This window comes from Xyrauchen texanus, chromosome 26, assembly GCF_025860055.1.
Source record: "Xyrauchen texanus isolate HMW12.3.18 chromosome 26, RBS_HiC_50CHRs, whole genome shotgun sequence".
In the NCBI taxonomy this organism is placed as follows: domain Eukaryota; kingdom Metazoa; phylum Chordata; class Actinopteri; order Cypriniformes; family Catostomidae; genus Xyrauchen; species Xyrauchen texanus.
The window spans coordinates 34,705,508-34,720,244 of NC_068301.1; the positions used below are offsets into that span (position 1 = coordinate 34,705,508).

Below are 14,737 nucleotides of genomic sequence, written 5' to 3' on the forward strand. Positions count from 1 at the left end.
ATGAATGTGTGAATGGGTGAATGAGTCACAGTGTAAAGTGCTTTGAATACCGCTAAGGTGCTATATAAGTGCAGACCGCTTAAATATTTATCTTTTTCACATCAAAAGCGATCATTTTGCTTTAGAAGACATTAATTTAACCAGTGGAGTCATATGGGTGACAGTAATACTGACTGTCTGTTCTTTTTGGGGCTTCAAAGGTCTGATCACCATCCACTTGCATTTTAAGGACCTACTGAGCTAAGATATTTCTCTATTTTTCTTCCAATGGGTTCTGATGAAGAAAGAAAGTCATACACACCTGGGATGCCATGATGGTGACTAAATGATGAGAGAATTTTCATTTTTGGATGAACTATCCCTTTAAGATTTTAATTGAACGAAATCCTACAGATGTATTTGTACAGTAATGCTAATCTCTCTTGTCCTGTAGAGATGTTCCTAGAATACCAGAGAGTACTCATGGACAACTTGAATCAAGTGAGTTGGTTTTGACATATACAACTTTTCCTAGTTGCATTAACTAGTGGAAGGATACAAATGAATGATCTAAGCCACCAATGTGACCTATTTTTAACTATTCTAGGTTCAAGTTCCTTTGAATCGCAAAAAATGGGCCCTTCCATCTCCATCACTTCCCCTATGAGTCCTGGCATGCTCCGAGACACCCCTCAGTATCTTTCTGGACAGCTCTCAGTGAGTACCCAGCAGGCACTCTGACGCACTGCACATACTAAATGGAAATCTTTTTGCTTTTCATTGGCCGGTCGTCTCAGGATTTAGAAGGTCATTTTCCGCCACATAAGATTAGGAAGGTGTAAAAGAGCTCTTCACTAATGGGATGGTGCTAGCTATGAAGTTTAGAGATTATTTCATGACATCTTCAGGAAGTTTGCTGGTACACTGTGTTTTGTTGCTCATAATGGCTCAGATCAAACAAGGTCAAGGTGCTATTTGGGTCATTCTACAAAACGGGTGCCTTTTGAGTCCCTCATTAACTAATGTGCAAATAATGACTTTATCAATGAATAGCCAAAGCCAAATTTGACTATGCATTATTGTAGGCATTTTTCTAAGTACATCAATAGGTTGTTGGGCCTTTCTCCAAAGTTAATCTACAAAGTTATCTTTATTTATATTTTTTTATTTTATTTAACATGGAATAACATTTAAATGACTTTGAGTCTTCTTTTAGACGTAGTTGAATCTTCATTTTATGCGTCAATCTTGTGACCATCATAATTATCCATTATTAATATAATGTACTCTTTAATAAAAACTCTTGTCAAAAAAAGAAGGGCGCCATATCGCAAGCCATTCCATTTTGATATATCAAAATATATCAATGGAATTGAATTTCAATTAGTAAAAAACTATTTCTGATATCTGTAACTGCTTTTTTACTCATAGAATTTCACAATTATCTGTCATTCACTCCTGTTCAAAATGCAATTACAGATATGTATTCACTACTTACTAACTAAAATATATCAGGTATGTAAAAATGATTATTTTTTGATAAAAGTAATTACATTGTTCCTAATGCAAATGTCCATCCCAATATCAACAGTGAAATGACTACTAATTGAACTACCGTAGTGAAAATGAAAGAGTTTGCGATAAGGGTGATCTTAAATTGTCAACCCTGTTACCGTTGATTTTGCAAAGTAAACGACTGATTATTGAAAACTGTATATTTGCAGAAATATCAACATTAAACACTCTTTCTAAAAAGCATCTTGAAGTGTCATTAGCACATGGCAACGTCAACCATGTAACTATTTTTAAAGACAATTCTAACATACAGTATATTCAAATGTATTCAATTACTTTGAGATGGCACAATGCAGTTTATTAACATTTAAAGACAATCTTTGATAGAATGTTTGAAATGACAAAACATTTACTTTGCCATCCTTGAAAAATGTACTTTTCAAAATGAATAAAGCAGCCGTTTTAGAGATTGACCCAGAAGATAAATAGCATAAACTTAAGTAGTTTCGGTAAGTTGTTCTCTGTGATCACTGTTTCTAGATAGTTGTGACAGTCCTAGACTCTCTCTGTCACAGTCCATCTTGGACTCTGGAAGGAATCCCAAAGTAGAAAATGTATAATTAGTTTCCAAGCTTGTTGCCTCCTGATTGACGTATGCTTGGAAAAAGGTGAGCTCTGACACAGCAACATTGGATAAAGATTTTAGGTAAAAGAAATTCCTTGAAGGGCCAGCTTTTGTTCTTTACACTGAAGTTGTTACATTTACTAAAAACGACCGACCTTGATCTTAATAGCAGTGTAAAACATAGGGGTAGCGTGTGACGTTGTTTGCGGTGTTCTCAGAATGCTTAAACTATACATTTGAGACATCTGGAAGGAAAGTTTCACAAAGGTGTTAAAGCATTTGTAAAGAAATATACAATTTGCTTTAGGCTTAGAAAGATTTGCGATTATTGTTTCTTTGAATTATTCAAGTTGGAAATTAGCTTATTTACTGTAGCTATAGCCACTGTGAATGCACTTCATTTTTATTGTGTTAAAAATGTGATGTTGATCAGCCAAAAGCTGATTTATATGAATAATATATATGCTTTTGTCTGTTTTTTGGGCCGGTGTGTCTGAGTTTAAGTATTGTCACTATGGTTTGCGCTGTTGTAAATTTTATTTTGATAACACTCTATAATAACTTGAATTAACACTTAACAGATCATTAGTGAATAAATTCAAATATTTAGAAGCTTTCATTCATATATGGTCTTTTTTCTATAATTTGTAAATTTTTTGAAATACAACTAAAAAAACCACCCCATCACAAACGTTGTTACAGTAGCTAAACAGTCCAATGCCCATAAAGATACTAAATAATTATTTGTAAACCTTTATAAAAATGTACAATGGATTAATGGTATCCACTTTAGATTGGGTACTGCAAAAGTATGAGCAAATAATTAATAAATGATGTGTAAAGTATTTAGGTATACACAGTAAAAGCATACTACAACAAACAAAAAGCAAATGTGTGGCTTTTACAGATCTCGTGGTTACTAATTAGCTGGACATTAACAGATCATTTGTAAACATGGATAGTGTGGAAAGAGGTGGACAATATGAATCATTTCTGAAAACATTTGTAAATGTAAAAAAGTGCACAAACTCATTTATGAATCATTTATAATAAAGTTTATTATCATTATGTATCATTTGTTAAAATCGTTTAATTGTTAATGTTAAAACTTGCCATGGCTTATAGGAATGAACGTTTAAAAAACATTTGTAAATATTTGAATTTATGTTAAATAATGATCTGTTGAGCATTAGGTAATGTTTGTTTCAACACATTCTCACCCCAACTCGTCACATACGGACGCTCGGGCAGTTTCGTCGCTTATTGACGCGCCGGGTATACCTTTGGCGTCATTTTTCAACGCGCAGGGTAGTCCGATAGACTTCTATGTATCTCTGAACCGGAGCGTGTAGCGTTGAAATTTCACGTCTTGGGTAAGCTCACGCCGCGAATGGGTCGAGAGTCCAGACTGCAATAAATAAAAATAAAAAGGAATAGGCTACAATGGCCCTCCAACTGTTTTTTGATGTTTAAAAACCCGGACACGTCGTAAAATGACGCCATTCTATATATCTCTGAACCGGAGCGTTGTAGCGTTGAAATTTCACGTCTTGGGTAAGCTCACGCCGAAGAATGGGTCGAGAGTCGAGACTGCAATAAATAAAAATAAAAAGGAATAGGCTACAATGGCCCTCCAACTGGTTTTTTATGTTTCAAAACCGGACGCGTCGTAAAATGACGCCAAAGGTACACCCAGCGCGTCAATAAGTGACGCCAAGGGGTCCTGCCCGAGCGTCCGTATGTGACGAGTTGGGGTGTGAGAATGTGTTGTTTGTTTAATTCATTAGTAAACATGCATTTGTTTATCTCATATTTCTAACTATTTGAATATATATTAACTAATGATCTGTTAAGCATTATTTAATGTTTGTTAATGAGTTATTGGTGGAAGTTATTATACAGTGTTACTGTGTTTTCTTTTGGTTCGAAATGAGGGAGATTTATCCTAAAACGCTACAGTACAGAACACACACACACACACACACACACACACACACACACACACACACACACACACACACACACACACGCACACACACACACACAAACACACTCAACACACACACACACACACACACACACACACACACACACACACACACACACACACACACACACAGCTATCATTATGAGGACTCTCTATAGACATAATGATTTTTCTTTTTGTACAAACTATAGATTATATCCCCTAAACCTAACCCTCAAAAACTTTCTGCATTTTTACATAAAAAAAGAAAAGAAAAGAAAAACACTGTGTTTTTCCAAAACTGTTTCCATATGTTTTACAAGTGATTTGAATTATGGGGACACAAAAAATGTCTTCAAAAACCACATTAATAGCATAATACCATTGTAATTACTAGATTTAATCTAAAATAATGTCCTCGTAAACCACCCAAATGCACACACACAGAAACAAACACACACACACACACACACATAATTGATCCCCACTAATTACCTAGCATCACGCTAATTGCATGTTGTTATTTGCATTTGTTTATTCAGGAACACAGATTAAGAATCAGCATTGCATTCATTTCTTTTAGATACAACATAGACTGTAGTACAAGCATCTTTTAGCATTGAGGTTTTCAAATTGTTGTATTGAATTCAAATTAATTTCAAACAGTTGTTGTATTGAATTCAATTAAAGATAACTGAGCATCAAATTACTCAGTTAGGTTAAATCTCTTCTCAGATGGCTTATTTTGATTCGTGTGCCTCTCTGCAGTTTTGGTTGAGATTTATTGCTTTTGTTTTCTTTGTTAATTTTGCTTATCCAGAGTCCATGCCTTAGTAGAAGAACCACGCCTTTTGTCCCTAGGGTCCAGGTAACATCGTCACACTTCTCTCTCTCTCTTCTTTTTACTTGTTTCTGGCAGCCTCTCTCGCTCCTTCATTACTTTCTCTCTGCGTTATTTGGAAAATGCACTGCAGGAAATCGGCAGCATCCCAAGTTCTCCCCCTTGCTCTTTCGTTTTTATTTTCTCCCAAAAGTTAGACGTCATTATCCTTGCGTTTACAACCACAGTCCATAATAGCGGTTTCGTTATTACCGTTTGATTATTCTTAATAGCTAAAGCCTGAAATATTCTGTATGAATTGCATACATGTTTTTAACAGTTTAAAGAGACAATCGAAACTCAATCAAAATGTAGTCTCTTTAAATTGTAAACTCTTTTTATTTTTAGAAACATTTTCATGTAACATGGAGCAATATATTTGTATTCAATTATAATATGTCTAGATGAATTAATATATGGTATAATATATGATGGTGAACTCTATATGTTGTACCACAATTAAAATCTGAACTTTGTTTGTACGATTTCTGAACATAAATCAATAAAAAGAGGCAAACAATACAATAAAAAAGAAACCTTTTTTGGTTCATGTTCTATCAAATATTATGTTCTGTGTTACAATAAAAAAATATCATTATGATTATTGGCACATTAAAAGATAGTATTGCATTTTCCAATGAAGAGCATTTCTCTAAACGTCATAGATTAATGAACAAATTGTACCAATAAAAATGCATCTATCATTTAGGCCTTGGTAAATGTTTGCTGTACTTTTCTGCTTTAAAACATCCCATTTTGTGTTTCACTGAAGAAGAACAAATCATACAGTTCTGGAACAACTAGAAGTGTTTTTTTTTTCTCCATAATTACCATTCCTTTAATATAACTTTACTTTTTTTTTCTTTTTATGATTTTCCCCATTTCACCATAATAATAAACTTCTTTGTTGTTATTGTTATTGCTCTAGTTTTTTTAATCGATTAGGGATGTGCAAAACTACCAATTTTTATAATTGACTAGTCAGTCGTTTGTTTGAACGAATAGTCGGTGTTAAGTGTAATACTGTATAATTAGGTTCGGTTCACGTGACCCCGATCAGACGAGTTTCAGAGGGTTATACGGACGCTAAGTGCACTTCAACATGGTGACTAATAAATATTCAACAATTAAAAAGGCTAAATTCAGTGGCAAGAAAATATGTGAACCCTTTGGAATTAGCTGATTTTCTGCATCTTCATTAAAGTCACAAGTATAGTCAAACAAAATGTGCTTAAGATAACAACACACAAACAATTGTCTTTCATTTCTTTATTGAACACATATCATTAAACATTCACAGTGCTGTGGAAAGGTAAGTGAACCCTTGGATTTAATTACTGGTCGATCCTTCTTTGGCAGGAATAACTTTAACTAAGTGTTTCCAGTAGATGCGGATTAGAACTGCTCAATTTAGTAAACTTGTTCCTTACAGAACTACTTCAACTTAGCCATATATTTAAGATGTCTAGTGTGAATGGCTCTCTTGAGGTCATTCCACAGCATCTCTATTGGGTTAAGGTCTGAGCTCTGACTGGGCCACTCCAAAAGATGGATTTTTTTTTTTTTTTTTCCTGCTGCATCACCCAACTTCACACAGCAACCCTAACATTATCCTGTTGTAGGATATCTTGATAAACTTGGGAATTGATATTTATAAATTAATTATTAAATAAATTAAATAATTTTCTTGAAAATTATTATTATTGATTTTTTTGCAAAGCAGCCCCAAATCATGATGCTCCCTCCACTGTACTTCACCGTTGGGATGATGTTTTCATGTTGGTATGTGGTACTGCTGTGTGGTCATCCCAAACACTTCAACCGTAGTTTCATCAGAACGATAAATTTGTAGCCCTTTCCAACCACATGCAAAGCAACAATTCTTGATCGTAGATCTTCTGAGATCTCTTTTTTGCAATGCATGATCCACATCATCAGATACTTCTTGTGAATAGCAAACTCAAAATTTTTGAAGGCTTTTTATAAGTCAAAGTAGCTCTAACCCACACCTCCAATCTCGTTTCATTAATTGGATGCCAGGTTTGCCAACTCTATCTTTTGTTGACTTTCATTACACTAGGGGTTCACTTGCTTTTCCCAATTGACACTGTGAATGCTTAAATGATGTACTCAATATGTACAAGAACAACATAATCATTTGAGTGTTATAAGTTCAAACAGATTTTTTTGTGTGTTTGTTCATTTTTGTAACTTAGATGAAGATCAATCCATATTTTAAGACAATTTTATACATAAATTCAAGTAATTCCAAAGGGTTAAAAAAAATCTTTCCACTGTTACTGTAAAATCTTATTGCACAACTAAACAGTGGCACGGTGGCTCAGTGTCACCTCACAGCAAGAAGGTGTCCCGGCACACCCAGAGCCTTTCTGTTTGGAGTGTACATGTTCTCCACATGTTTGCGTGGGTTTCCTCCGGGGTCTTCAGTTTCACCCACAGTCCAAAAACATGCAGGTCAAGCTAATTGGAAACTGTAAATTGCCTCTAGGTGTGAGTGAGAGTGGGAATGTGTATGTCCGTGTGTGTTGCCCTGTGATAGACTGGCCACCTGTCCAGGGTGTTTCCCTGCCTTCGGCCCGAGACAGCTGGGATAGAAGATGGATGGATGAAGGAATCTTATTGCACAAAACTATTAAAGTAAGAGAAGTAAGAAATAAGAAAGGCTCTATTAAAGAATGGCAAAAAACTGCTTATGCGCATCCTGAACGCAGAATGATGCATTCAATGTAAACAGAGAGCTTGGGAGTCTCAGGGCAATCCTCTTTCCAGACTCAAAAGCGCAGAACTGCAAGATAATATTGCGGGTAATCCCTCCACTACATCTTACAAATACGGGAATATTACTCACAGGATTTAACTTCTGACGGTGATCATCTTGAAATGTATTGTTCATGCGGTGCCGTAACAACAGTGCATAAAAAGACTAAACTTATAGCATTAAAGAGGCAAAACTTCTTGCAGTGTTTCCCTGTGCTGACTGTTATTCACTGTTAAGCACAGCAAGTTGTCATTACAAAAACACTCTCTAAGAAGTTGCTCCTCTCAGTTAATTAGAGAATTGTGTCTCCCATTAAAACCACCACCACTAAAATGTTAATGTTAGTAAACGAACCCACTAATCAACGAATTAGTTGTTAGATGACTAGTCGATTAGTCGACCACCCTGGCACATCCCTAAAATGGAGTTACAGTGATATTAGATTTTAGACCAATGTTTCCTGATACAGTCGAAGATGATTTTCGTAAACTCATAAAACACAGACCTCAGTACAGCTGTACAAGAATGAAATGGTACAATTTGTTTGGACTGAAGCCTCTTCCCCCACTACTGTTTTGCAATGGAAGCTAGCTGGATTGCTCCAGTTTGCATTAAGCACTTTCTGTTGCTTTGCTGCATGAGCTTGTACTGGACTTTTTTTTAGAATAGCGAGTACTCTCTAACGGTACAATATAGATGCGTGTTTCTTTAGCTTTTGTGATCTGCTACAAAGAAAGGGCAAATTCTTTGAAGCCATGGGAGTTATATTACAGAATGCCTCAGAAGCGTTTGTTATAGAGAACTAAATGACTCAAAATGAAATAATCAAATCAATACTAATTCATATGATTTAATTCATGAATCAATAATTTTATGAATCCATAATTAAATGTACCGTTTTACTTTGTCACATGAAACCTATTATTAAAAAACAACATTGGTAAATACTGTTTTCTATAGGGAAAAATAGATATGAGGAACTTTTTTAAACAATTATGACTGTTTTTTAATGGAATATTACCCAAACAATCCATGTACTTTATTTACTACATTGGTACATTTAAATATTAATTTAAATATGAATCCATTTAATTATTTCAAAATAGGTACAAATTGGTTCATTTGACTTTTGATTTTGTTTAATGTTTCATTGATGTAAAAAATATATATTTTTGATAACACTGGTCTGGTAACTTCTGTAGTCTTCTAGTTTTTGCCCTTTTTATCATTTGTTTGTTTTGGGGGGATTTAGTTACTGACTGTGAGCACACTGTAAATGCATGTGCGACATTGAAACTTCAGTTTATTTCTCAGCTGCAATTAAGACTTTCAAAGCTGTTTCATTTCTGGTTTGGGTACAAATTTCATTATTACCCATTTTGCACTTTGTGTTAAATTTCTTGTGCTTTTACTCAGTGTGGTATTAATTCATTTGATTTGGATTGCTGGGCTGTGAAAGTGTGAAGAATTGTCATTCAATCATCTGATTGGGCAAGACTTGTGGCAGACACACCCCCATCCCCCGGCCGGCCAATGAGGGATGGAATATTCCACAGCCCAGACTCACAGCACACAGACAGCTGTGCAAATCAAGACCCCTGAAATGCTGTTGTAGTGAACCGTGTCATTCAATGCTTAGAAATAGTTTTCTAAAGTTAGAATTGTTCTCACATTTATGTTTTAGTTGAGAATTTAACAGTATAACATGATCTAGTGTAAGACACTGTAAGTGAACTAACTTATTTCCTTGTGTGGGAAAGTTCTGCCAAGCATGTGATGCTCCAAACAATGCGTCAAGGGCTTCTGCAGGCCTGCCTCTGAGGTAAGCTCTCCCTGCAGACCTCCTAACAGACTCGGCCTGTTCCTGCAGGTGAAGCTCTGGTACGATAAAGTGGGACATCAACTCATTGTAACTATCCTGGGCGCCAAAGACCTGCCTGCACAAGAAGACGGGCGGCCCAGGAATCCCTACGTCAAAATCTACTTCCTCCCTGACAGAAGGTAAGCACATGTCACAGTTCAGATAAGTTCTTTTTTTTCCCTTCAAGAGGTAATTTATGAGCCACTAGTGTCAATTAACAGAATTGCAAAAATAAGATACAAAACATACAGTTAAGAAATGATCAGAATAATCCCGCTCCAAACCCACGTCATTGATTGAGCCGATGTTGTTATGTTGGGCTGGTTGGGTTGCTCAAATAAACAGAACAATGTTTTGATAACACCACGTATATTTATACTGTTCATGGGACTCCACCGGTGAATTGTTTATTGTTGTCTCTGTGTATTAAACTGGTATTAGTTATTTTAACATTGAAAAATGACAATTCCTTAATACCTTTAAATAATAATCTCTAACAAACAACTTTACCAAGTCTCAGTGGCTCAGTGGGTAGTGCTCATGACATGTAAAAGCTATTGGCAAATGGGCACCCAGGTGTGTGTCTGACCTGGGTCATTTCCCAATCCAACTACACTCTCTCCTGTCTCTCTTAACTGTCCAATAAAAAGGCAAAACACTTATGGATGCATATGATAATGAAAAATGAATACTTGTATTGTTTGTGGTCAAATTTTACTGTAATTCTATTTATTTTTATTAAAGAAATATAATAACATTAACTTCAATAAAGTAAAGTAACACTAAGGGTTTTTTTGGGGGGTGTTATGCTAATTAGATATTATCTAACTTTAAATTACACAATTACCCAATTTGCATATGCAAATATACAATATATGTCCGTTTCACTACAGTAAAAACCTACACTTCTATATGTTAAAACATGTTGAACTGTGTGTGTGTGTGTGTGTGTGTGTGTTTGTGTGTGTGTGTGTGTGTGTGTGTGTGTATGTGTGAGCGTGGATTTATCACTTTGTGGGGACCAAATGTCCCCATAAGGATAGTAAAACCCGAAATTTTTGACCTTGTGGGGACATTTTGTCGGTCTCCATGAGGAAAACAGCTTATAAATCATACTAAATTATGTTTTTTGAAAATGTAAAAATGCAGAAAGTTTTCTGTGAGGGTTAGGTTTAGGGGTAGGGTTAGGTTTAGGGGATAGAATCTAAAGTTTGTACAGTATAAAAACCATTATGTCTATGGAAAGTCCCCTTAAAACATGGAAACCAAACATGTGTGTGTGTGTGCCTGTGTGCATTCTGCATGGTGAATGTGTTATGTCTCACCCATTCATTTGTGTTTGTCTGCATTGTGTCTGATTTTTTTATTTTATTTGACAAATTCCCCAATAAATTGCTCCGTGTTTTAGTCTCACCCATACATTACTCTGTGTATTTGTGTGTGTGTGTATGTGTGTGTGAGAGAGAGTGTGTTATAGTCTCATCCCTTCATTACTCTGTGTATTTGTGTGTGTGTGAGAGAGTGTGTATATAGTCTCATCCCTTCATTCCTGTCTTTGTGTGTTCTACATTGTGGCTTAATTATTGATTTTATTTGACAATTTCCCATAAGAATTGCTCCATGTTGTAATTTCACCCATTCATTCCTGTGTGTTTGAATGTGTGTGTGTGTGTGTGTGTGTGTGTGTGTGTGTGTGTGTGAGAGGAAGAGAGAGAGCGAGAGAGAGAGAGAGAGCATGTGTTCTGCATTGTGGATGTATTATAGTCTCATCCCTTCATTCCTGTCTTTGTGTGTTCTACATTGTGGCTTAATTATTGATTTTATTTGAAAAATAAAATAAATGCTCTGTGTTATAGTCTCGCCCATTCATTTCCTATGGTCGGCCAAATTTGACCGCGAACAACACAAATGTCACGCAGCCTCAATTCATCAAAGTATACAATTGTTATTAAATAAATCACATTTATTAAGGTAAAAAAAAATACTGAACAGTATTGTCAAAATAATAATCTTACAATAAAAAATCTTGAAGGAATAGTTCACCTAAAAATGATATCTCTCTCATCATTTACTCACACTTATGCAGCCTCAAACTCGTATTAATTTTTTTCTTCTGCGGAACACAAGCAAAGACATTTTGATAGATATATTAGTTGTTTTTGTCCATACAATGCAAGTCAAAGGGGTCCATAACTTACAAGCTCCAAAAAGGAAAAGGCAGAATAAAGGCAATCCATAAAACATGAGTGCTTTAATCCATGTCTTCTGAAGTGATAGGATCAGATTTGGTTGAGAAACAGACCAAAATGCAACTCCTTTTTCACTATAACTACTCTTAAGTACACTCTTAAGTTTTGGACCCCATTGACTTGCATTATATGGACAAAAACACATCATATATCCTTCAAAATAATCATTGTTTTCAGCAGAAGAAAGAAAGTCATACAACTTTGAGATGGTATAAAGGTGAGTAAATGATGAGAGAATTATCATTTTGGGATTAACAATTCCTTTAATGGTCCTAAAATAAGATTCATATCTATTTAAAGAGTTATTTCTTGGTTTTTAGGGTGAAATATGTTTTTGAGGTCACCCTAACACTTACCCTGTAACTCTAGTTTATTGTTATAGCTTCAAAAGCAGGTGTAATACTCATCTGTTCTTCTCAGTGACAAAAGCAAGAGAAGAACGAAAACAGTAAAGAAATCCCTAGAGCCCAAGTGGAACCAGACATTCATGTACTCACCAGTGCACAGACGAGAGTTCAGAGAGCGTATGCTGGAGATCACACTATGGGATCAGGCCAGAGTCCGAGAGGAGGAAAGCGAGTTCCTAGGAGAGGTGAGAGAGGAACATCTGTGTTTCAGGACTGTACGTCTCTTATAATACCATGTGGATAGTCATATGTACAATATGTACACTTTTGTGATGCAACAAAGCAATGTCTGATGATATGAACATATGTTTTACCAATATGAGTTATTTTGTGACTTCCTTAGCAAAATATGTGACACCTGTCAAGAAACTTAACCATAAGTGTGACTTAAGCCATAATGTAAACCCCTTTAATCTAATCCTAAATATCATCAGTCATCATAAATGGTGCTAACCTTACATAATATAAGTGTTTCATATCTATGTGTAGATTCTAATAGAGCTGGAGACAGCCCTGGTGGACGATCAGCCTCACTGGTATAAGCTACAAACACATGACCAATCTTCTATGCCCCTGCCTAAGCCCTCACCATACATGCAGAGACGAATCCTACATGGAGAGAGCCCCACGCGCAGGTTACAGAGTATGTACACACAACTACTTTTCTAATAAATGCAACGTCACTGTTCCAAACCCTGGTGAGCTGCCTCACTGTCTGCTCTCAACATTGGCAGCTACCCGTAAGGCAACATCCTAAATAAAATAGAACCTCATAGACGCTCTTCATGAGCAGCAACAGCTTCAAAGCCACACAAAGTGCACTGGAGTTTGATGTTATCATGATGCTAAGCTAACAACTTGCTGGGTAAAAAAAAATAAAAAATTCAGAAACATCACAATCTTCATTTGAACAATCTCAATATCGATTCTTAAATTCCAAAATTAATCTTTTCACTTCATATTCAGCCCTCTACAATGCGAATAAATCACTCGCATATGTGACCAAATTTCATGCTATGAGAATACAAAAGTCTGTGATCATCCACTGGCTTTTAAATGTTCAGAATTCATCTACCAGTGATTGAGTAGAATAGTGATGAAGAAGTTCAGCACAGAGATCATTTCCCTTTGTGTTGAGAGAAAAAGTTTGGTTGAACTCATTCTGTTTGTCCAAAGACGAGATCCACGCAACAGTTTGTCACTGAATAATATCTCTTTTAATACCCTTTCTGTGCTTTAAAGTCAGTTGTGATCAAAAACAACAAAAAGTAAACATTTAATTCCAATCACACATGGCAGGGATATGCCAAAGAAGTCATTCGACTCTCGTTAATATGCGCAAAAATCAAAACACATCTGGCTCTGTCCCAAATGGCACACTCCGCCCTTGCAGTCTTCCTCTGAGGTCAGACTTTGGTGATGTAAGCGAGTGCAGACCGATGGGGTGCTAGTCAGCAAGTCCATCAGGGCGCATGAGTGATACAAGTGTGCATTTGGGATAGCCTTCCATCAGATGACTCATTTTTTCATCATGTTTTTATATGCATGCAGTTTTACTAATTATTATTTGAAAATGTCATGGCATTGATAGATAAGGTGAAGGAACACACTTTTAACTCACTATTGAATATTTGTTTTTATTAAATCATTTCAAACAACACACTTACAATAAAGCATTAGATAATTGAATCAAGAACCTCTGAAAAACAAAGCACAAATACAACTACAGCAACAAAACCCCATCGTTTTAAATCTTTAGAGAAAGATAAACATGATTTAGACACATGGATGGTTACAAAGTTTTAAACCAGTTCTACACATCAGACTTAAAAGTGATACTATATACACATGATAAACAAATAATCTGCCATTGACAATCATGTCATGTCCACCATGTTTTTTCCTCTGGCTCGGAAACTCTAGGCCGCTGTGATTGGTCGAGAGGATCTGCAGCAGGGACTGTTGGGTAATAGTCCGCTGTGGGGCACTGATATGGGCACAGCTGAAGGGTGCATTGGGGTGCATAGAAAAGTTATCACAACAACGTGCTCTACCCGGACGGATTTCGTGGTTGTACGCTATCTCCATGTTAATATCCACATCTTGCTGAATGCGTTAAGATGCGCTATACAATATGGAATAGCCTTTCTGTGGACACAAAGCATAATGTTATAAATGTACACTCAATATTTAAAAAAGATTATCATATAAAAAAGTTTTCTAGATATATGCTGCTAAATTAGGGCGAAACGCATCATCACATTTTATGAAAAGGTCTATTCCTTTTATGTGCAAGCAAAATGGACATTATTAATGAAATATATTCAAATGAATCAGAGTCAAATAGAAGTCGAATTGAGAGCTTGTGAATTGGAATCAGGAAATCTGTATCAATTCCCAGCCTTAAAAACAACACGATACCCTTACAGGCATAAAACTTTGTAGCACATTCAAATGTTGGATACAAGTTCTTTTT

General features: G+C 35.8%; 1 protein-coding gene across 1 annotated transcript in view; it reads left to right on the top strand.

The window, feature by feature from the left end:
- Positions 1–14,737, top strand: part of rims2b (regulating synaptic membrane exocytosis 2b) — a 207,412-nt gene that overhangs the window by 113,290 nt on the left and 79,385 nt on the right. The window contains exons 10-15 of the mRNA XM_052092883.1: positions 434–480; positions 587–696; positions 4,906–4,953; positions 9,615–9,745; positions 12,275–12,446; positions 12,751–12,904. Coding sequence (XP_051948843.1) covers positions 434–480; positions 587–696; positions 4,906–4,953; positions 9,615–9,745; positions 12,275–12,446; positions 12,751–12,904 — 662 coding nt within the window. The remainder of the gene's footprint in view (positions 1–433; positions 481–586; positions 697–4,905; positions 4,954–9,614; positions 9,746–12,274; positions 12,447–12,750; positions 12,905–14,737) is intronic.